The sequence below is a fragment of the Thalassophryne amazonica genome, chromosome 23 (genome assembly GCF_902500255.1).
Source record: "Thalassophryne amazonica chromosome 23, fThaAma1.1, whole genome shotgun sequence".
Taxonomy (NCBI): Eukaryota; Metazoa; Chordata; class Actinopteri; order Batrachoidiformes; family Batrachoididae; genus Thalassophryne; species Thalassophryne amazonica.
In genome coordinates this window covers 3,658,950-3,680,262 of record NC_047125.1, presented here as the reverse complement: position 1 = coordinate 3,680,262, position 21,313 = coordinate 3,658,950, and the positions used below count along the sequence as shown (strand labels likewise).

The window sequence follows — 21,313 nt, the reverse complement described above, 5'->3', positions numbered from 1 at the left end:
ACGACGTGAAGTTACGAGTAACGGCGTCCGTGTGGCAGCGTACCGAATATTGCCCATTCGCCATGAAAATACGTTATTCCTTTTGACGGCTTTAATTTTGTCACATCATCATGAAAATTGATACACAGGTCGAGCACGACAACCTCTTACAATTCATAGGGCCGTCGCCCATGGGCGGGGCAAAATGCCTCAATAGCGCCCCCTTGAAACTTTCAAAAACCCCTCCACATAGGGGTTTTTTTGGAGTAGGGAGATGAAAATTGGTACACATGTGTGACTTGCGTAGACGTACAAAAAGTCTCTTGCACCATGAGTCTACTCCAAACAGGAAGTCGGCCATTTTGAATTTTCTTCTCATTTTGAAATGATTTCCACATGTTGTATTTGAACGAACTCCTCCTAGGGATTTTGTCCAATGCACTTCAAATTTCTTCCACATCACCCACAGACGATACTGACCAAAAGTTATCGAAAGCTTTTCTTTATTTTAAAAGCTGTGGCCACTATGGAGCCACCATTTTCACCCTTCGCCATGGAACATTATACTTAAACAGGTAGTGAAGTCACATAGTTAACCCCATGAACTTCCTTCCACTTCTAAAACATGCAGAACAAGTTGGTGAACATAGGCAATGATCGCCGTGAACGTACGAGTAACGGCTTCTGTGTGGTGGCGTACCGAATATCACCCCTTCGCCATGAAAATATGTTCTTCCTTTTGACGGCTTTAATTTTGTCACATCATCATGAAAATTGATACACAGGTCAAGCACGACAACCTCTTACAATTCATAGGGGCCTCGCCCATGGGCAGGGCAAAGTGCCTCAATAGCGCTCCCTTGAAAATTTCAAAAAACCCTCCCCATAGGGTTTTTTTTGGAGTAGGGAGATGAAAATTGGTACACATGTGTGACTTGCATAGACGTACAAAAAAGTATCTTGCACCATGAGTCTACTCCAAACAGGAAGTCGGCCATTTTGAATTTTCTTCTCATTTTGAAATGATTTCCACATGTTGTATTTGAACGAACTCCTCCTAGGGATATTGTCCAATGCACTTCAAATTTCTTTGACAGCATCCAGAGATGACACTGACCAAAAGTTATCGAAAGCTTTTCTCTATGTTGAAGGGTGTGGCCGCTATGGTGCCGCCATTTTGACCCTTTGCCATGGAACATCAAGTCATGATAACTCCTTCATGCTTTGCCTGATTGACTTGAAACTTCACATGTATGATGATGGTTGGCTCCTGAAAACACCCAGCCCCTCTGTTTGTACACTGAGTGCCCCCTAGTGGATGAACAATCAACATGTCATAACTCCTTGATGCATTGTATGATTTGTTTAAAATTTTAACTTGAGTGGTTACCCCTGCATGCACATGCCCACATGTGGTCACAAGAGAACACACTGCCCTGGGTAGGCGGTCACGCGGAACGAGGGCCCGTATATGACTGCTTGCAGCCCTAGTTATTATTGTTATTGTTGTTGTTGTTGTTTAAAGTGAGACTTTTTTATGTTTTTTTATATAAATTCATAAAAATGATGATCTTAAGGATTTAACTTTTCAGTCTGTTTTTAACTGAACTGGATTTTCTGAACAAAATTCAGAGAATCTCACACAGTGAAAAATATAATGTGGAGACAAAATCCACACTTGTAACAAAGTGATGAGTTTCTACGTCCATGCTGATGTTCTGCTGCAGAACATCGAGGAGAACATGGGGATGTTTATGAAACATGAGCTGAAGATGATCCAGAAGTTTCTCCTGACAAATAATGCAGAATACTTGGAGAGTCAGTGTGAGGATGAGGAGCAGAGGAGCATCCGACTGGTTTTCCTGGACCTCACAGTTGCTTTCATGAGGAGAATGAATTATGAGGAGCTGTCTGACTGTCTGCAGAGCAGTAAGAGGACTTCTGTCCACATTTAACACAGACGCTAAATGACACGTGATGTTTGTCTGTTTGAAATATATTCATGAGTGAATTCTGTCAGGGAAACAGGAAGTGATGTCATCATTCAGTAACTGATCTGTGCTGTTTGTTCTTTCAGGAACTCGTGCTGAAGTTTGTCGTCGTAAATTCAAATCTAAGGTGAAGCAGAAGTTTGAGCGTGTGTTTGAGGGGATCTTTAAAGCAGGAAAGACGACTCTTCTGAAGGAGATCTACACAGAGCTCTACATCACAGAGGGCGGGGCTTCAGAGGTCAACCAGGAACATGAGGTCAGACAGATTGAAGCAGCATCCAGGAAAACAGACTCACCACAAAGAACCATCACATGTGAAGACATCTTTAAAGCCTCAGCTGACACTCAGCCACCAATCAGAACAGTGCTGACAAAGGGCATGGCCGGCATCGGGAAAACAGTCTTAACACAGAAGTGGACTCTGGACTGGGCTGAAGGACGAATCAACCAGGACTTCCACTTCATATTTCCATTCACTTTCAGAGAGCTGAATGTGCTGAAAGAGAAGAAGTTCAGCTTGGTGGAACTTGTTCATCTCTTCTTTCCTGAAATCAAAGAAGCAGGAATCTGCAGCTTCCAGCACTTCCAGGTCTTGATCATCTTGGACGGTCTGGATGAGTGTCGCCTCCCTCTGGACTTCCACAGCAGTGACATCCTGACTGATGTCACAGAGTCAAGCTCAGTGGATGTTCTGCTGACAAACCTCATCAGGAGGAACCTGTTTCCCTCTGCTCGCCTCTGGATCACCACACGACCTGCAGCAGCCAATCAGATCCCTCCTGAGTGTGTGGACATGGTGACAGAGGTCAGAGGCTTCACTGACCCTCAGAAGGAGGAGTACTTCAGGAAGAGATTCAGAGATGAGGAGCAGTCCAGAAGAATCATCTCCCACGTGAAGACATCACGAAGCCTCCACATCATGTGTCACATCCCAGTCTTCTGCTGGATCACTGCTACAGTTCTGGAGGACGTGTTGGACACCAGAGACGCACCAGAGCTGCCAGAGACCCTGACTGAGATGTACATCTACTTCCTGGTGGTTCAGTCCAGAGTGAAGAAGATCAAGTATGATGGAGGAGCTGAGACAGATCCACTGTGGAATCCAGAGAACAGGGAGATGATTGTGTCTCTGGGAAAACTGGCTTTTGAGCAGCTGCAGAAAGGGAACCTGATCTTCTATGAAGAGGACCTGACAGAGTGTGACATCGATATCAGAGCAGTCTCAGTGTACTCAGGAGTCTTCACACAGATCTTTAAAGAGGAGAGAGGACTCTACCAGGACAAGGTCTTCTGCTTCATCCATCTGAGTCTTCAGGAGTTTCTGGCTGCTCTTTATGTCCATCTGACCTTCATCCAGTCTGGAGTCAATCTGCTGTCCAAAGATCAAACAACATCCAGACAGTCTGAGACGTTTGAAGAAGAATTTAACGAAGCACTTTTCTCTGACAGTGATATGTCAGAAGATGAAGATGAACCTAACCTAACGTCTGAAGATAAACTTGAACTAACATGTCTCCATCAGAGTGCTGTGGATGAGGCCTTACACAGTCCAAATGGACACCTGGACTTGTTCCTGCGCTTCCTTCTGGGTCTTTCCCTGCAGACCAATCAGACTCTCCTACGAGGCCTGATGACACAGACGGACAGAATCTCAGAGAGCAATCAGGAAACAGTCAAGTTCATCAAGAAGAAGCTCAATGAGAATCTGTCTGCAGAGAGAAACATCAATCTGATCCACTGTCTGAATGAACTGAAGGATCGTTCTTTACTGAATCTGATCCAACAGCTCCTGAACTCTGGACGTCTCTCTGAAGATGGTCTGTCTGGTTCTGATTTATCAGCTCTGGCCTTCATCTTACTGTCCTCAGATCAACATCTGGACATGTTTGACCTGAAAAAATATGAAACTTCACATGAGGCTCTTCTGCTGCTGCTGCCAGTGATCAAAGAATCTAAAAAGGTTTTGTAAGTACAGAGACACTTTGACATTTGAACTCTGGGTGTAACAGATCACAGAACTCACAGATCAGATCAAGACTTAAAGTCACGGTTCTGATCACTTTCATATCACAAAAAAAGATTATGGGGAGACAAAAATAACTGAGTTCTAACTGAAAGAACAATGAAAACAAGATGCACAGTTTTAAAGAAGAATTTCAAACAGTTTGTTACTTTAAATTACAACATGAACAGTGATGGTGAATAAAAATCACCTTTGACAACATCATAAAAAACAGACCAGAGTTTCTAACTTCAAATTCTTTTTCAACGTGAGGACGTCTCCATCATCTGGTTAGAAGGTAAAAATCAGAATAATAACTTTATTTCTGTTGCTCTTTCAGGATAAACACCACTCAGCAACAGTCAGGAACAATTATTTTTTATTTTATTTTATTTTTTTGCTGATGACGTCACGGCTCACACTCACTGATCTGAACCATATCAGTGAGATCAGCGCTCACATTCCATCCTCATCTTCCTGATGGTTCAGTGTTTTTGTCACGTTTGGAGCTTCAGTCTGTCTGCTGCCGACCACAAGGGGGCAGACTCTGTCTGCTTTGAACTCGCTCCGTGCACGTGAACGCACAAAAGCTTTTTCTGCTCACACTTTAATTTCACTGAAACTCTGCATCGAGATTTACTCAGTTATTCCTTTAAAAACAACTTACAGGAACAATAAATCTGTATTTCACACTGTGATGGAAACTTTGGAGTTAAATCACAGTTCATATGTGAGCTGAGCTGAGCTGAACGGGGGGGGTCATCTGTGATCTGTTCCATCACTAATTTGAACAGAGACTTAATTTCTGTGATTTTTAAAGTGAAAATCTTTCTTGTTTTGAATCATCTCTGCAGGTTATCTGGCTGTAATCTGTCAGAGAGAAGCTGTGAAGTTCTGTCTTCAGTTCTCAGCTCTCAGTCCTCCAGTCTGACAGAACTGGACCTGAGTCAGAACCGGCTGCAGGATTCAGGAGTGAAGCTGCTGTCTGCTGGACTGGAGAGTCCACACTGTCACCTGGAGACTCTCAGGTCAGGATTTAGTTTCTGCTTCAAATGGTTCAAAACGTCTCTCTGAATTCTAAACTGTTTCATCAGATTCAGTTTCACATCAACACTCAGATATGTTGTCTGAACCAGAACTAAAGGATTTCAGTCTCTGCTGGAAACATGGCAGGGTGGTGCAGCGGGTATCACTTATCTCAAAGGAAGAAAGTCTTAGGTTCAATTCCCACCAAAGTCCAGGTCCAGTCTGTGTGGAGTTTCCATGTTCTCTCCGTGTTTGTGAGTTTATTCCTGACATTAAAAACAGGTTGGTTATCTTCAGGCTCCTCCCACTGCCCTTGAACAAGGTAGTGTGTGTAAACCCACCCTGAGCCTGAATACTGAGTATGTAGTCAGTTAGTAGATACGACCCAACCACTACTGCAGTACTAACTAGAAGTAAACAAGTAGTTTTTCTTCTTCTGGAGACCAGGTGACTGACCCTCATTATTATCCACATTGATTGATTGATTGACTGTTTAACTAACCCGTTCTGATGCTTCTCTCCAACTTCACTTTACATCAAAAAACATTCCCAGGAATTGAGTCAACATCACTCCAGACAGCTCAGTCCACTCAGTTTGAATTTGACTTTTTACCTCCAGACATCATAAAAAAAAATTTGAATTTTATTTTAACTTTCAGACATAATTTATTTCATTTAAACCATGTTGTCCAGGCTGCTAAGCTAACATTAGCTTCTTCATCAGGACCCTGGAATCTGAATGAGAAAGAATCAGGGTTGTATCATCTGCAAACATTTTTGACAAATTATTCACATCAATAAAGGCCCCTTCACACAAAACACGAAGTTGGGGAATCAGGTTGAAACAGGTCAAATGGGTGAAACCCAAAAAGTTCTAGCTACAGTCGAGAGGAACAGACGGACAGACAGCCGTGTATGGATGCTGTACGATCCCACAACCACGAACACAGTTTGAGCACGTTGGGAAGTGTGATACCACATCGTGTTGTAACAGCAATGGAAGAAATTAAATGTTGTACAAATGTTAATAAATCAAATAAAATGTGCGAAGGCAAAATAATGAGAGACCATAGAACATTATAAGAACAATGAATGTATTGTTTAAATGCTCATGGAATTAAACAAGGAATTAATGAAAGTACACAAATGAGATCAAATAAAATGAAATAAAGACACCCCCGTCTCCCGATCACACACAGTGACCAGAGGTCAGGACAGCGAAGATCACAGCTGCTGAGGGCCACCTGCCTGGAGCAGCTGAGCCATACGGACATGTTTTGTACGGATCCACAGTGAATTGATCTCCAGTAACAGATCAGGAATATTGGTCCCTGTGTGTCATTCAGGAGTTTTTAAATCCTAATCCTAATCCTGGGTTTAATCCCCCCTTTGAAAACTGCCTGTGTGGCTTCAGACTGACACCTGGTTGGATTGCTGCTACTCCAGCAACAAAAGCTCACACTCACATCTGCAGCTTCTTCCCGCCTTTATGTGCACTTTGTTGTGATGCACGTGCACAGTGGCTGTGCTGTGCTCATGCACTTTGGACTTGTGTCAGAATAAAATAATGACCAAACTTTGCTGCTCGGCTGATTTGCTGCAGAAATGGTGACACCAGGCCTCTGTTCTCATGTTGTTTCCTTTTCATTGCACTTTGAGAGCTCGTGCGCTCCAACACAATGCTGCACAGTGCACGTTCACATGGAAATGGTGAGATTTTAGTGATCAGCCACGATCCTCAGGAATCACTGATGTGGATGATTCTTGGCACTTTATGAAACAACAGAATGAGTCTGCTTTCAGTGGAGTCTTTAACGTGCTGATGCACTGTGAAGATAAAAGCAGAGATTTTCCTGAGCAGTGCAAACAAACACACAGTCACACAGTTCTTCTGTGTATGTTTTTAGATTCTGAAGTCCAAACTGTCCATCATCATCAAGCTGTGAGCCGTCTCCTCCCAAGTTTTGGAGCAGAGCGGGTGAAGTGAAGGCTGATGGCAAATGTTCTGAGATGTAAAATATATTACGGCTTTAAGAAGGACCTGAGTAAAAGTAGAAACAGGTTTCCATCAGGAAGGTGAAAAGTTTAACGGTGGCCAGCAGCCGAATTCCAACCCCACAACCAACATTTATAAAATAGATGATTTACATTTGAGGATCAATTTCACAGCACATGACTCTAAACATCTAAAGCCACTGAAGAATCATGTTGGACTGAATAAAACACTTTGTGTCCAAAGCTGTTTTCTGGATCCTGTCTGAGGTGCAGAATGATCTGAACCTTTGCATGACGACACAAATCTGTTTCTTGTTGATTTTGTCTTCAGGCTGAGTTTGTGTGATCTGTCAGAGAGAAGCTGTGAAGTTCTGAGCTCAGTTCTCAGCTCTCAGTCCTCCAGTCTGAGAGAACTGGACCTGAGTAACAACGATCTGCAGGATTCAGGAGTGAAGCTGCTGTCTGCTGGACTGGAGAGTCCACACTGTCACCTGGAGACTCTCAGGTCAGGACTCATCCATGTGTGCAGCAGCTCCATAAATCAGAGTGAAGCTGCAGCTTTGCTCCCTGTCATGTTGTGTGAGTGTTGATGGATCTCAGTGTTTGAACCACAGTCATGAGCTCATCCTGCAGCAGACATCAGTGTGTCCGTGCTGCTGCAAAGTGGGGACGTCCTGACACTATCCTCACATTGTGTCTGCTGGTTTGTGTGTCTGCAGGCTGTCAGGCTGTCTGATCACACATGAAGGCTGTGCTTCTCTGGCCTGAGCTCTGACCTCCAACCCCTCCCATCTCAGAGAGCTGGACCTGAGCTACAACCATCCAGGAGACTCAGTCAAGCTGCTGGATCCACTCCGGACTCTGGACTCTCTCAGGTATGGACTGGGTCTGGTGGAGGAGCTCCGTGTGGTTCCTGTGGACCTGACACACCGAGCTGACCTCAAACACCTCACACTGACAAACAGCGACTCAGCAAACTCTCTGTGCCGACTCATTGTTCCTGTTTGACATGAACACGTGACAGAGATCCAGCTGATGGTCAGCTGACCTCTAACATACGTGTGTGTATGTTCTGCTCACGTGTTTGAGGAAATCATTTGTTAGTCGTTCACACATTCTGGTCCAAAGACAAACAAAAACAGTTGATGATCATTTTCACTGTCAGTCTGTTCAGAATCATGTTTCAAAAAGGAACGGAGACAGAAAGCTTCATTTCTCTGAAGCAGGAGTCACCAACCTGCTCCTGGAGATCATGCTGCCTGCATGTTCTCCGTGTGGACCTGCTGCAGCCACAGCTGATGAGTCCAGTCTGGTGTTTCCTGACAGACGTCACATGAAAGAGCTTCAGAAAAGCTTCTTCATGGAACATCTCTGAGCTCCAACAAAACTTTGTGGAGTTTTTAGGCTGAAGAATTCAAAGTTTGAGGTTTGTGTCTCCAAATTACTACAGTTTTCAGCTTCTGGACCATTAAAGGTTGACTTGTTCTGGATGAACAAAATCCTCAAGTACCATCAGTGGTTCTGCAGTAAATCATTAGTTTCACAGCCAGTTTTCTTTGGAGATTAACACATGAACATTTTCTCAGACTTCATTTCCATCAATCCTTCAGAAATCCAAACAGTCTGATACTGTGGAATAAATCTGTGTGCAGCAGGCAGCTCTCAAAAACTGAGTGACTGAGAGTGAGGGAAGCCACCAAGACACCCAGACAGCTCTGAAGGACTTATAGGCTTCTGTGGCTGTGATTGGAGAAACTGCGCAGAGTGAAACATTTTTCTGAGACAGAAAATCTGATCTGGACCATCTGTGGACTCGTGGACACCGCCATCTTACGAAGGGATCACTCACTAATACTGCAGGCTGATTGGTCCAAATCAATCTGGACGTCATTCTGCACCAACTGGAACGAAAAAGCACCAAATTTAAAACAAGATTTTTTAAAATAAAAACTGTAGGAAATAAATTTTTCAAACATAAAACTTAAATTTAGTTCTTGATGATCTTTGAAACATAGTTTTAGTTCTGGAGGATCTGCTCCAATATGAGGGGACATGTAACGCCTGCAGCTGATTGGCTGAGCACACCTGACTTAGTGAGCAGTGGGAGGAGCCTGCAGAGTCAGGTGACCTCCAGCAGCAGGGTTGGTGAGCCCTGATTGGTTAAATCCACTTCAACAGATTTTCACCAGAATCTTCAAACCTGAAAAAGCCAAAAGTTGTTGTTTGCTGCTGATCAGCACAGTTAGAGGTGATCAATAATCAATGATCCATTTGGAGCGATGAGTGTGTTAGAAGAGAACTAAAGTGTGTGGATAAGATCAATGTCATGTTGATGTTTCCATGATTAAAGACCATGTGTTGCTCCGCCCCCTCCTCCTTTCAGGGTGGATCCTGGTGGAGTCCGATGGCTGAGACCAGGTCTGAGGAAGTGTAAGTGTCTTTGTACTTTAATCCATCTGTTTCCATAGAAACCACCCTCTGTGACATCACTCATTCAAGTCCTACTGACACTGAAGCAGAGTTCAACATGAAGGCTGCTACAAACCATCAATTGATAACTCTGACTGTGTCGTCATGTTGATCAGTGAACTGATCAGTTGATAACTGTGTCGTGGTTTTGACTGATGAACTGATCGATTGATAACTGTGTCGTGGTTTTGATTGATGAACTGATCGATTGATAACTGTGTTGTGTTTTGTTCCATCAGATTTCTCTGAACTCTCTCTGGATCCAAACTCAGCGAACAGAAAACTCAAACTGTCCAAAAACAACACAAAGGTGGAACATGTGGACAAGGATCAATCATATCCTGATCATCCAGACAGATTTGACCTTTGCCCTCAGGTCCTGTCTTCAACTGCTCTGACTGGTCGCTGTTACTGGGAGGTCGAATGGAGAGGACATGTGTATATATCAGTGACTTACAGAAGAATCAGAAGGAAAGGAAACACAGACGACTGTGTGTTTGGATCTAATGATCGGTCCTGGACTCTGATCTGCTCTGATCATTATTGTTTCTCTGTCCGTCACAATAACAGACAAACATTCCTTCCTCGCTTCTATTCGTCCTCTCACAGAGTCTCAGTGTTTGTGGACTGTCCTGCTGGCACTCTGTCCTTCTATGAAGTCTCCTCTGACTCTCTGATTCACCTCCACACCTTCTGCTGCTTGTTCACTGAACCTGTGTGTGCTGGGTTCACGTTCTGGTCTAGTTCTGGTTCCTCTGTGTCTCTGTGTGGACTGTAGGATGGAGAGTCTCCTCTTGTGGACACAAACACTCGATCATGAGTGTTTGGACGGTAAATGTCCAGCTGGTTTGACTTCAGGGGTCAAAATAGTACATGGATGTGCTAGTTTGTGCACGTATTATTCGAGCGGTGCACGTAATTTTATACTGCACTTGCAATGCTGCAAGTAACTTTATCCAAGTTTAATCAACTGTAATCACCAGTAGAATGAACCAATAAAGGAATAAATAAGGAAAAAACAATTTCCAGTGTGTTGTCTTCATCTTCCTGTGTTTTATGACTCTCACACACGGAGTGAGTTGCTGTGTTCTATTTGTTGTGGAAAGCTGACAAACATCGCCCGCGGCCCGTCCCTGGGTTCACAACATCCTCATGAGATGTTCTCAATTCAGGGAGTTTCATTATTTGCTGCAGCAGCTGCAGGAGCTCCAGTTTGAGGACCTCCTGTCCCATTCGCGCGCGCACATGTAAAGTATGGAGCTCTGGATGTGTCATCGCAAAATGTTTTTGCATGTGGAGAGAATGTGTGCACGTTTTATTATATTGTGCACACGTTTTATTAGAGATGGATGGATGGATAGCTTTATTATCATTGTCATTACATCAACGAGATTGCCACACTCACATTCCACAGACAAATGGCAATTAATCCACAATTATTACTTGTTTACCGCAATAATGGCACACATCAGAATTGAGACAACACATATACATTTGACATTGTTTATGTGCACTAAACTTTTTTTTCCAAATTGAGGCGATGTGAGTGTGTGGTAGCTGCTGCAACTGCAGTGCGCTGCCTGCTAGCTTGGGAAGAATGGGGGCCTGCCGCGGGGGGGGGGGGGGGGGGCAGGAAGGGAGGTGAAAGGCAAAAACTGGAGCATGCTTCAGTCCATGTGTACGTTTGTCAGTTTATTGTCTTTGTGGGTTGAGATAAAAATGGAGCTGAATGATCTCACCAAGGCCTGAATAAATTCCTCTGGAGGTAAACAGTGGGCAATTAGATAAGCCTGTAGTGTTGTAGCTGAGCAGTGAAATGGATCTGGTCAGAGTATATCATTATGGTTTGGACGTACAAGGACATACAGAGTGCTGCCCAGCTGCCCAGCATGACATCATCTGGAGTTAAGCACATTAAAGACCGAGAGTGACATGTTTAGCCGCATGTTCTCCTTGAATTGCTGGCTGTCTGAGTGGTGTCCAAAAAATGAGGTGGGCTTCATAGATAATTGGCAAAGCTTCTGGGGAAAACCTGGTCTTGTTAGGAGAGACAGCATCCATCCCACTTTGGATGGAACAGCTCTCATTTCTAGAAATCTGGCCAATTTTCTTAAATCCTCCAAACCGTGACTATCCAGGGTTGGGACCAGGAAGCAGAGTTGTAGTCTTACACACCTCTCTGCAGCTTCTCTCCCCCTGCCATCCCCTCATTACCCCATCCCCGTAGAGACGGTGCCTGCTCCCAGACTACCAATAACCAGCAAAAATCTATTTAAGCATAAAAATTCAAAAAGAAAAAATAATATAGCACCTTCAACTGCACCACAGACTAAAACAGTTAAATGTGGTCTATTAAACATTAGGTCTCTCTCTTCTAAGTCCCTGTTGGTAAATGATATAATAATTGATCAACATATTGATTTATTCTGCCTTACAGAAACCTGGTTACAGCAGGATGAATATGTTAGTTTAAATGAGTCAACACCCCCGAGTCACACTAACTGTCAGAATGCTCGTAGCACGGGCCGAGGCGGAGGATTAGCAGCAATCTTCCATTCCAGCTTATTAATTAATCAAAAACCCAGACAGAGCTTTAATTCATTTGAAAGCTTGACTCTTAGTCTTGTCCATCCAAATTGGAAGTCCCAAAAACCAGTTTTATTTGTTATTATCTATCGTCCACCTGGTCATTACTGTGAGTTTCTCTGTGAATTTTCAGACCTTCTGTCTGACTTGGTGCTTAGCTCAGATAAGATAATTATAGTGGGCGATTTTAACATCCACACAGATGCTGAGAATGACAGCCTCAACACTGCATTTAATCTATTATTAGACTCTATTGGCTTTGCTCAAAAAGTAAATGAGTCCACCCACCACTTTAATCATATCTTAGATCTTGTTCTGACTTATGGTATGGAAATAGAAGACTTAACAGTATTCCCTGAAAACTCCCTTCTGATCATTTCTTAATAACATTTACATTTACTCTGATGGACTACCCAGCAGTGGGGAATAAGTTTCATTACACTAGAAGTCTTTCAGAAAGCGCTGTAACTAGGTTTAAGGATATGATTCCTTCTTTATGTTCTCTAATGCCATATACCAACACAGTGCAGAGTAGCTACCTAAACTCTGTAAGTGAGATAGAGTATCTCGTCAATAGTTTTACATCCTCATTGAAGACAACTTTGGATGCTGTAGCTCCTCTAAAAAAGAGAGCTTTAAATCAGAAGTGCCTGACTCCGTGGTATAACTCACAAACTCGTAGCTTAAAGCAGATAACCCGTAAGTTGGAGAGGAAATGGCGTCTCACTAATTTAGAAGATCTTCACTTAGCCTGGAAAAAGAGTCTGTTGCTCTATAAAAAAGCCCTCCGTAAAGCTAGGACATCTTTCTACTCATCACTAATTGAAGAAAATAAGAACAACCCCAGGTTTCTTTTCAGCACTGTAGCCAGGCTGACAAAGAGTCAGAGCTCTATTGAGCTGAGTATTCCATTAACTTTAACTAGTAATGACTTCATGACTTTCTTTGCTAACAAAATTTTAACTATTAGAGAAAAAATTACTCATAACCATCCCAAAGACGTATCGTTATCTTTGGCTGCTTTCAGTGATGCCGGTATTTGGTTAGACTCTTTCTCTCCGATTGTTCTGTCTGAGTTATCTTCATTAGTTACTTCATCCAAACCATCAACATGTTTATTAGACCCCATTCCTACCAGGCTGCTCAAGGAAGCCCTACCATTATTTAATGCTTCAATCTTAAATATGATCAATCTATCTTTGTTAGTTGGCTATGTACCACAGGCTTTTAAGGTGGCAGTAATTAAACCATTACTTAAAAAGCCATCACTTGACCCAGCTATCTTAGCTAATTATAGGCCAATCTCCAACCTTCCTTTTCTCTCAAAAATTCTTGAAAGGGTAGTTGTAAAACAGCTAACTGATCATCTGCAGAGGAATGGTCTATTTGAAGAGTTTCAGTCAGGCTTTAGAATTCATCATAGTACAGAAACAGCATTAGTGAAGGTTACAAATGATCTTCTTATGGCCTCGGACAGTGGACTCATCTCTGTGCTTGTTCTGTTAGACCTCAGTGCTGCTTTTGATACTGTTGACCATAAAATTTTATTACAGAGATTAGAGCATGCCATAGGTATTAAAGGCACTGCGCTGCGGTGGTTTGAATCATATTTGTCTAATAGATTACAATTTGTTCATGTAAATGGGGAATGTTCTTCACAGACTAAAGTTAATTATGGAGTTCCACAAGGTTCTGTGCTAGGACCAATTTATTCACTTTATACATGCTTCCCTTAGGCAGTATTATTAGATGGTATTGCTTAAATTTTCATTGTTACGCAGATGATACCCAGCTTTATCTATCCATGAAGCCAGAGGACACACACCAATTAGCTAAACTGCAGGATTGTCTTACAGACATAAAGACATGGATGACCTCTAATTTCCTGCTTTTAAACTCAGATAAAACTGAAGTTATTGTACTTGGCCCCACAAATCTTAGAAACATGGTGTCTAACCAGATCCTTACTCTGGATGGCATTACCCTGACCTCTAGTAATACTGTGAGAAATCTTGGAGTCATTTTTGATCAGGATATGTCATTCAAAGCGCATATTAAACAAATATGTAGGACTGCTTTTTTGCATTTACGCAATATCTCTAAAATCAGAAAGGTCTTGTCTCAGAGTGATGCTGAAAAACTAATTCATGCATTTATTTCCTCTAGGCTGGACTATTGTAATTCATTATTATCAGGTTGTCCTAAAAGTTCCCTAAAAAGCCTTCAGTTAATTCAAAATGCTGCAGCTAGAGTACTGACGGGGACTAGAAGGAGAGAGCATATCTCACCCATATTGGCCTCTCTTCATTGGCTTCCTGTTAATTCTAGAATAGAATTTAAAATTCTTCTTCTTACTTATAAGGTTTTGAATAATCAGGTCCCATCTTATCTTAGGGACCTCGTAGTACCATATCACCCCAATAGAGCGCTTCGCTCTCAGACTGCAGGCTTACTTGTAGTTCCTAGGGTTTGTAAGAGTAGAATGGGAGGCAGAGCCTTCAGCTTTCAGGCTCCTCTCCTGTGGAACCAGCTCCCAATTCAGATCAGGGAGACAGACACCCTCTCTACTTTTAAGATTAGGCTTAAAACTTTCCTTTTTGCTAAAGCTTATAGTTAGGGTTGGATCAGGTGACCCTGAACCATCCCTTAGTTATGCTGCTATAGATGTAGACTGCCTGGGGGTTCCCATGATGCACTGTTTCTTTCTCTTTTTGCTCTGTATGCACCACTCTGCATTTAATCATTAGTGATCGATCTCTGCTCCCCTCCACAGCATGTCTTTTTCCTGGTTCTCTCCCTCAGCCCCAACCAGTCCCAGCAGAAGACTGCCCCTCCCTGAGCCTGGTTCTGCTGGAGTTTTTCCTTCCCACTGTAGCCAAGTGCTTGCTCACAGGGGGTCGTTTTGACCGTTGGGGTTTTACATAATTATTGTATGGCCTTGCCTTACAATATAAAGCGCCTTGGGGCAACTGTTTGTTGTCATTTGGCGCTATATAAAAAAATTGATTGATTGATTGATTGATTAAAAAGGATGCTGAGGACAAAGCATCTCCCCGTCATGAGGATGACAGTTTAGGTCATATTGTGTAGTTCATTTTGAACGAAAGGAAAACGTGTGCACATTTTATTAATTCGAGGGCTCAATTAAAGGTAAATGTGCACATGTTTTATTAATTCGTGGGCTCAATTAAAGGAAATTATCATGGCCAGAAAAAAATATCACTTTAAGTGACCTCTCCCGGGTTCCATATGTTCGTGCGCACATGTGGGGAAAAAAAAACTGTCTGCTGCTGCTGCTGCTGCTGTTCTCCCCTCAAACTCTCCCCAGAGAGGAAGAGTCTGACACATCAGTGGAGGAGTTTTAAGGTTGATATAAGACTGACTTTTTGTTTTGCAAATAACTTTTTTTTTTTGGTGCAAGTAATTTTTTTTTTTTTGTAACTAGCACCAGTGCAAGTAGGTTAAAAAATGTATTTCAACCCCTGGACTCAACCCCCTTCTGGCTGATGTATAATTTAGACACCAGCGTGTTTTTGGTTCTGTGTCAGCAACATTGTGCCTTTAAAACATACAACTAGCCTGTGCAGTGTTAGGACACAGTCCAGACCAACATCTGGACATCGGCAGAGTCCACACTGTGCCAAAACCCAGCTTGCTTTACTTGGACTTATTCAAACAACTGAACCAAGTTAATTCCAGCTGACAAGAGACGGCAGCTCCGGATACACGTGAGCGAAGAAGCCGACGGAGCTATTCATGGAACATCGAAAGAGGAGGAGAGGGAAGAGAGGCGAGCTAAAGGCTAGAGCTACCAGACCTCCCCTGCCTAGTCTTTTACTAGCTGATGTCTGTTCCTCGGCTAAAGGCTAGAGCTAAAAGACCGCAGCTGCCTAGTCTGTTGTGGGGGAGGTGATGGTCTAGTGGTTAAAGTGGGATCCTCAGTTCAAATCCCAGCCTGACGAGAAAATTACTAAGGGCCCTTGGCCAAGGTCCTTAATCCCTGAGTTGCTCCCGATGTGTGGTGGGCGCCTTGCATTGCAGCAGCCTCACATCGGGGTGAATGTAGGCATTGATGTGTAAAGCTCTTTGAGCATGGAGTCCATTTACCATTTAGCTGCCTAGTCTGTTACTAGCTGATGTCTGCTCCAAGCCTAAAGGGTTGAGCTAGCAGACTGCAGCTGCCTAGTCTATTACAACCTGATGTCCGCTCATATGCTAAAGACAAGAGCTACCAGACCGCAGCTGCCTAGTCTGTTGCTAGCTGATGTCCACTCATAGGCTAAAGACTAGGGCTACCAGACCGCAGCTGCTGAGTCTGTTACTAGCTGATGTCCATTCGTAGGCTAAAGACTAGGGCTACCAGATCACAGCTGCCTAGTCTGTTACTACCTGATGTCCGCTTGTAGACTAAAGGCTAGACATACCAGACCACAGCTGCCTGGTCTGTTAGTTGCTAGAGTCTGCTCATAGGTTAAAGCCTAGAGCTACCAGATCACAGCTGCCTAGTTTCTTACCAGCTGATGTCCACTCCTAGGCTAAAACTAAATAATTAGATTTTAGCTGCAGAATCAATCACTGTCTGTGTTTGACCTATTTTTGTGTTTTACCATTTTTATTGTTACTGCTGTAACTACAAGAAAATCCTCAACTTTAAATAATGTAGTTTTTTTATTTTATTTATTTATTTAAAGTTTTTTTAACCATCAAGTAAGTAAGTCCCTTCGGCTGCTCCCTTGTTAGCACTTGGGGTTGCCACAGCAAACCTAAGGTGGATCTGCATGTTGAATTGGCACAGTTTTTTCACCGGATGCCCTTCCTGACGCAACTCCACATTACATAGAGAAATGTGGCAGGGGTGGGATTTGAACCCGAGCCTTCTGAACTGAAACCAAGCGCATTAACCACTTGGCCACCACCCCTGCTTTTTAACCATCAAGTAATCAAAGAAAATAGAACAGTGCTGTTTCATGTTTTTTTTATATATATATTTTAAGAAATATATTTCTTGACCCACATCAGAAAATAATTTGTTGAATGAATGAATCTTCCATTACTACATTAAACTTTACTTTTCATGCTTTTTTATTTGTCTAAAAATAGTTTTCTGATGTAAGAAAAAGTTTTTTAACTTCAAAATGAAGATGAGTTTTCTGAACCACAATATATGTATTTTTTATTAAAGGATGGTAGCACAATACAAGTTGTGTGAAAAGACTGTGGTTGAAAAATTGACCTGACCCCCCCCCCCCCAAAAAATTACATTTTTGGAGATGACCTGAAAATGCAGGGGGGGGTTCCATGGCTCACTGAGGCATTGATGTGTGAAGCGTCTGGTGCAGATATAAATGCAATGAGTTATATAAATGCAGTCCATTTATGATTGAAATGCCTAGTCTGTTACCAGCTGATGTCCGCTCGGAGGCTAAATGCTAGCCCTACCAGACAGCAGCTGCCTAGTCTGTTACTAGCTCATGTCCGCTCGTAGGCTAAAGGCTAGACCTACCAGACAGCAGCTGCCTTGTTTGTTACTAGCTGATATCCGCCCCGAGGCTATGGGCTAGTGAGCTAGAGAAAATGACCCTTTTCCCCCTTTCTATTGTCAATGCATTTGAGCAATTTTATTTTGAAAAAATGTTTATTTGAAAAGGAGTAATCCTCTTTCTCTTAACTTTTGTTCCTGTTCTCACAGTCACATGGGGTGATAATGACCTCACTGGTTAAGAGTGATAGTCATGTCTTCCAAGCAGTGGACAAACTCACACCTTAATTTAGCGGTCATTTGCGCTCTGAGAAGGAACGAGAAATGTTGTTGACGATCCGTGCTGTCAGATTTGGGTCGTCTCGGTGAGTTTAAAGCAGAATGTGAACAAATAATTTCACTGCTCAAAGGCTAACTTGAAGCATTTACTGTGTTAGCTGATGGAGCATGAGTTCCAGGGGCCGTGTGGGTCTGTAATTTGCCGTGTGTGAGCTGTTACTTCTTCTTCCTGAGTTAAGACCATGTGCTTGCTGAAGAAAACATGCTAGCACCATGCTAAAATTAGCGTTACGCTAATCACAAGTTGATTTTATTTTCTGTTTCAAGCAATGAAAATGTTATTTTTGTTAAGATATGATTTTTGCCCAATGAGACTTTAGTACACAACAATATAAGAAAGACTTTTTATTTTTTTGCACTACTTTGTTATTGTTTCAATGTTGTACAATTTGATGAATTACTGTGAGTTTACATTAATTCCTATACAATGCTAAGTGCAGTTGCACAAATAGGGTTTTACTGATACATGGATGATTTTAAAGGACAATATTGGAGGTAGTAAACCAACATACTCCTTGGTCATGTGATTGATTGTATTTCATTAAGCATAATTCTATGGTTAAATACTTTTAAAGAGATACAAAGATTAATTTATTGTTTACATGGGTTAAACGTAATTTCATGGATAACAAACGATATTTTGAGTTAAAAACATGCATGTAAAATATTACTGTCTATTGTCAAACTGTAATAGGAGGAACAAAGATACAAATTAAGTTATAGCTGTGAGAAGAATTAGGAACAGATTTTATTCAGCTGTGTACAATAATAATATTGTTGTTGTGCAGCCTAGTTTTTTTTCTTCTGAAGATGGTTTACCATTTCGGTGTACTGTATTCTCTCTGGATGGAGATGGCGAGCCTGTGCCCAGAGCTGAACTGAACATGCCTCAGAACAACCTCATCCTATTCAGTGACAAACACCACTGTGGTCACCACTCAAACTTGCCACGAAAGGAAAAGGAACTGAATGCATGGATGCTTATTTGATGTCTTTGGACATTTTTCCATCTTTTTATAAATTCTTGCCATTTTGGGATGGTTTCTTTTTCTGTGTTGAGAAATGCCTCAACCTTTTTCAGGAGCAGAGCAGAAACATGGTTTCTCAACAGACACTGTGTGTGTGTGTGTGTGTGTGTGTGTGTGTGTGTGTGTGTGTGTGTGTGTGTGTGTGTGTGTGTGTGTGTGTGTGTGTGTGTGTGTGTGTGTGTGTGTGTGTGTGTGTGTGTGTGTGTGTGTGTGTTTTAATTCTCAAATGTCTCCATCACAAGATTTTTTTAAGAGGAAAACAGCCAAATGGTTTCTTTTTCTGTGTTGAGAAATGCCTCAACATTTTTCAGGAGCAGAGCAGAAACATGGTTTCTCAACAATGAAATGGTTTCTCTACATACTGTGTGTGTGTGTGTGTGTGTGTGTGTGTGTGTGTGTGTGTGTGTGTGTGTGTGTGTGTGTGTGTGTGTGTGTGTGTGTGTGTGTGTGTGTGTGTGTGTGGTGTGTGTGTGTGTGAGGGTGCTTTCATGGAACTACCTATTTTCATTGCTGTACTTGTTTTATCTTCATAATTTCCAAAGAGAACAGCAAAATGGTTTTATTTCTGTTTTGATAACACTGCTTCCTTTTATCCAACTTTTTCATGAAGCAGTGAAACCTTTTCTCTACATACTCTGTGTGTGTGTGTGTGTGTGTGTGTGTGTGTGTGTGTGTGTGTGTGTGTGTGTGTGTGTGTGTGTGTGTGTGTGTGTGTGTGTGTGTGTGTGTGTGTGTGTGTGTGTGTGTGTGTGTGTGTGAATGGTCAAAGTGCTTTCATGGAACTACCTTTTTCATTGCTGAACTTGCTGGTTTATCTTCATAATTTTCAAAGAGAACAGCAAAATGGTTTTATTTCTGTTTTGATAACACTGCTTCCTTTTATCCAACTTTTTCATGAAGCAAACAATGAAATGGTTTCTCCACATACTGTGTGTGTGTGTGTGTGTGTGTGTGTGTGTGTGTGTGTGTGTGTGTGTGTGTGTGTGTGTGTGTGTGTGTGTGTGTGTGTGTGTGTGTGTGTGTGTGTGTGTGTGTGTGTGTGTGTGCTTTCATGGAACTACCTATTTTCATTGCTGAACTTTTGTTTTATCTTTATAATTTCCAAAGAGAACAGCAAAATGGTTCTATTTCTGTTTTGATAACACTGCATCCTTTGTTCCACCTTTTTCATGAATCAAACAATGAAACTTTTTCTCTACATACTCTGTGTGTGTGTGTGTGTGTGTGTGTGTGTGTGTGTGTGTGTGTGTGTGTGTGTGTGTGTGTGTGTGTGTGTGTGTGTGTGTGTGTGTGTGTGTGTGTGTGTGTGTGTGTGTGTGCTTTCATGGAACTACCTATTTTCATTGCTGAACTTTTGTTTTATCTTTATAATTTCCAAAGAGAACAGCAAAATGGTTCTATTTCTGTTTTGATAACACTGCATCCTTTGTTCCACCTTTTTCATGAATCAAACAATGAAACTTTTTCTCTACATACTCTGTGTGTGTGTGTGTGTGTGTGTGTGTGTGTGTGTGTGTGTGTGTGTGTGTGTGTGTGTGTGTGTGTGTGTGTGTGTGTGTGTGTGTGTGTGTGTGTGTGTGTGTGTGTGTGGATGGTCAAAGTGCTTTCATGGAACTACCTTTTTCATTGCTGAACTTGCTGGTTTATCTTCATAATTTTCAAAGAGAACAGCAAAATGGTTTTATTTCTGTTTTGATAACACTGCTTCCTTTTATCCAACTTTTTCATGAAGCACACAATGAAATGGTTTCTCTACATACTGTGTGTGTGTGTGTGTGTGTGTGTGTGTGTGTGTGTGTGTGTGTGTGTGTGTGTGTGTGTGTGTGTGTGTGTGTGTGTGTGTGTGTGTGTGTGTGTGTGTGTGTGTGAATGGTCAAAGTGCTTTCATGGAACTACCTTTTTCATTGCTGAACTTGCTGGTTTATCTTCATAATTTCCAAAGAGAACAGCAAAATGGTTTTATTTCTGTTTTGATAACACTGCATCCTTTTATCCAACTTTTTCATGAAGCAAACAATGAAATGGTTTCTCTACATACTGTGTGTGTGTGTGTGTGTGTGTGTGTGTGTGTGTGTGTGTGTGTGTGTGTGTGTGTGTGTGTGTGTGTGTGTGTGTGTGTGTGTGTGTGTGTGTGAATGGTCAAAGTGGTTTCATGGAACTACCTTTTTCATTGCTGAACTTGCTGGTTTATCTTCATAATTTTCAAAGAGAACAGCAAAATGGTTTTATTTCTGTTTTGATAACACTGCTTCCTTTTAATTCTCAAATGTCTCCATCACAAGATTTTTTTAAGAGGAAAACAGCCAAATGGTTTCTTTTTCTGTGTTGAGAAATGCCTCAACATTTTTCAGGAGCAGAGCAGAAACATGGTTTCTCAACAATGAAATGGTTTCTCTACATACTGTGTGTGTGTGTGTGT

At 42.1% G+C, this 21,313-nt stretch overlaps 2 protein-coding genes and 1 long non-coding RNA gene across 7 annotated transcripts in view; 2 read left to right on the top strand and 1 right to left on the bottom strand.

Annotated features, from left to right (window-relative positions):
* Window positions 1–10,409, top strand: part of LOC117504826 (NACHT, LRR and PYD domains-containing protein 12-like) — a 31,324-nt gene extending 20,915 nt beyond the window's left edge. For 3 of the 5 annotated variants that reach the window (XR_004558903.1, XR_004558906.1, XR_004558905.1), the window contains 6 exons: window positions 1,707–1,908; window positions 2,057–3,935; window positions 4,827–5,000; window positions 7,325–7,868; window positions 9,377–9,423; window positions 9,702–9,879. Coding sequence is in view for 1 of the 5 variants with exons in the window: in XM_034164365.1 (XP_034020256.1) it covers window positions 1,707–1,908; window positions 2,057–3,935; window positions 4,827–5,000; window positions 7,325–7,498; window positions 9,377–9,423; window positions 9,702–10,240 (3,015 nt within the window). In the remaining 4 variants the exon portion in view is untranslated. Of the gene's footprint in view, window positions 1–1,706; window positions 1,909–2,056; window positions 3,936–4,826; window positions 5,001–7,324; window positions 7,869–9,376; window positions 9,424–9,701 lie in introns of all 5 variants that reach the window. The other 2 variants (XM_034164365.1, XR_004558904.1) reach the window with 2 other exon arrangements.
* Window positions 1–21,313, bottom strand: part of LOC117504818 — a 3,434,143-nt gene that overhangs the window by 2,229,261 nt on the left and 1,183,569 nt on the right. The window lies entirely within an intron of this gene.
* Window positions 15,546–21,313, top strand: part of LOC117504873 — a 241,270-nt gene continuing 235,502 nt past the window's right edge. Inside the window, exon 1 of the long non-coding RNA XR_004558931.1 lies at window positions 15,546–15,894. This is a non-coding gene — a long non-coding RNA (uncharacterized LOC117504873). The remainder of the gene's footprint in view (window positions 15,895–21,313) is intronic.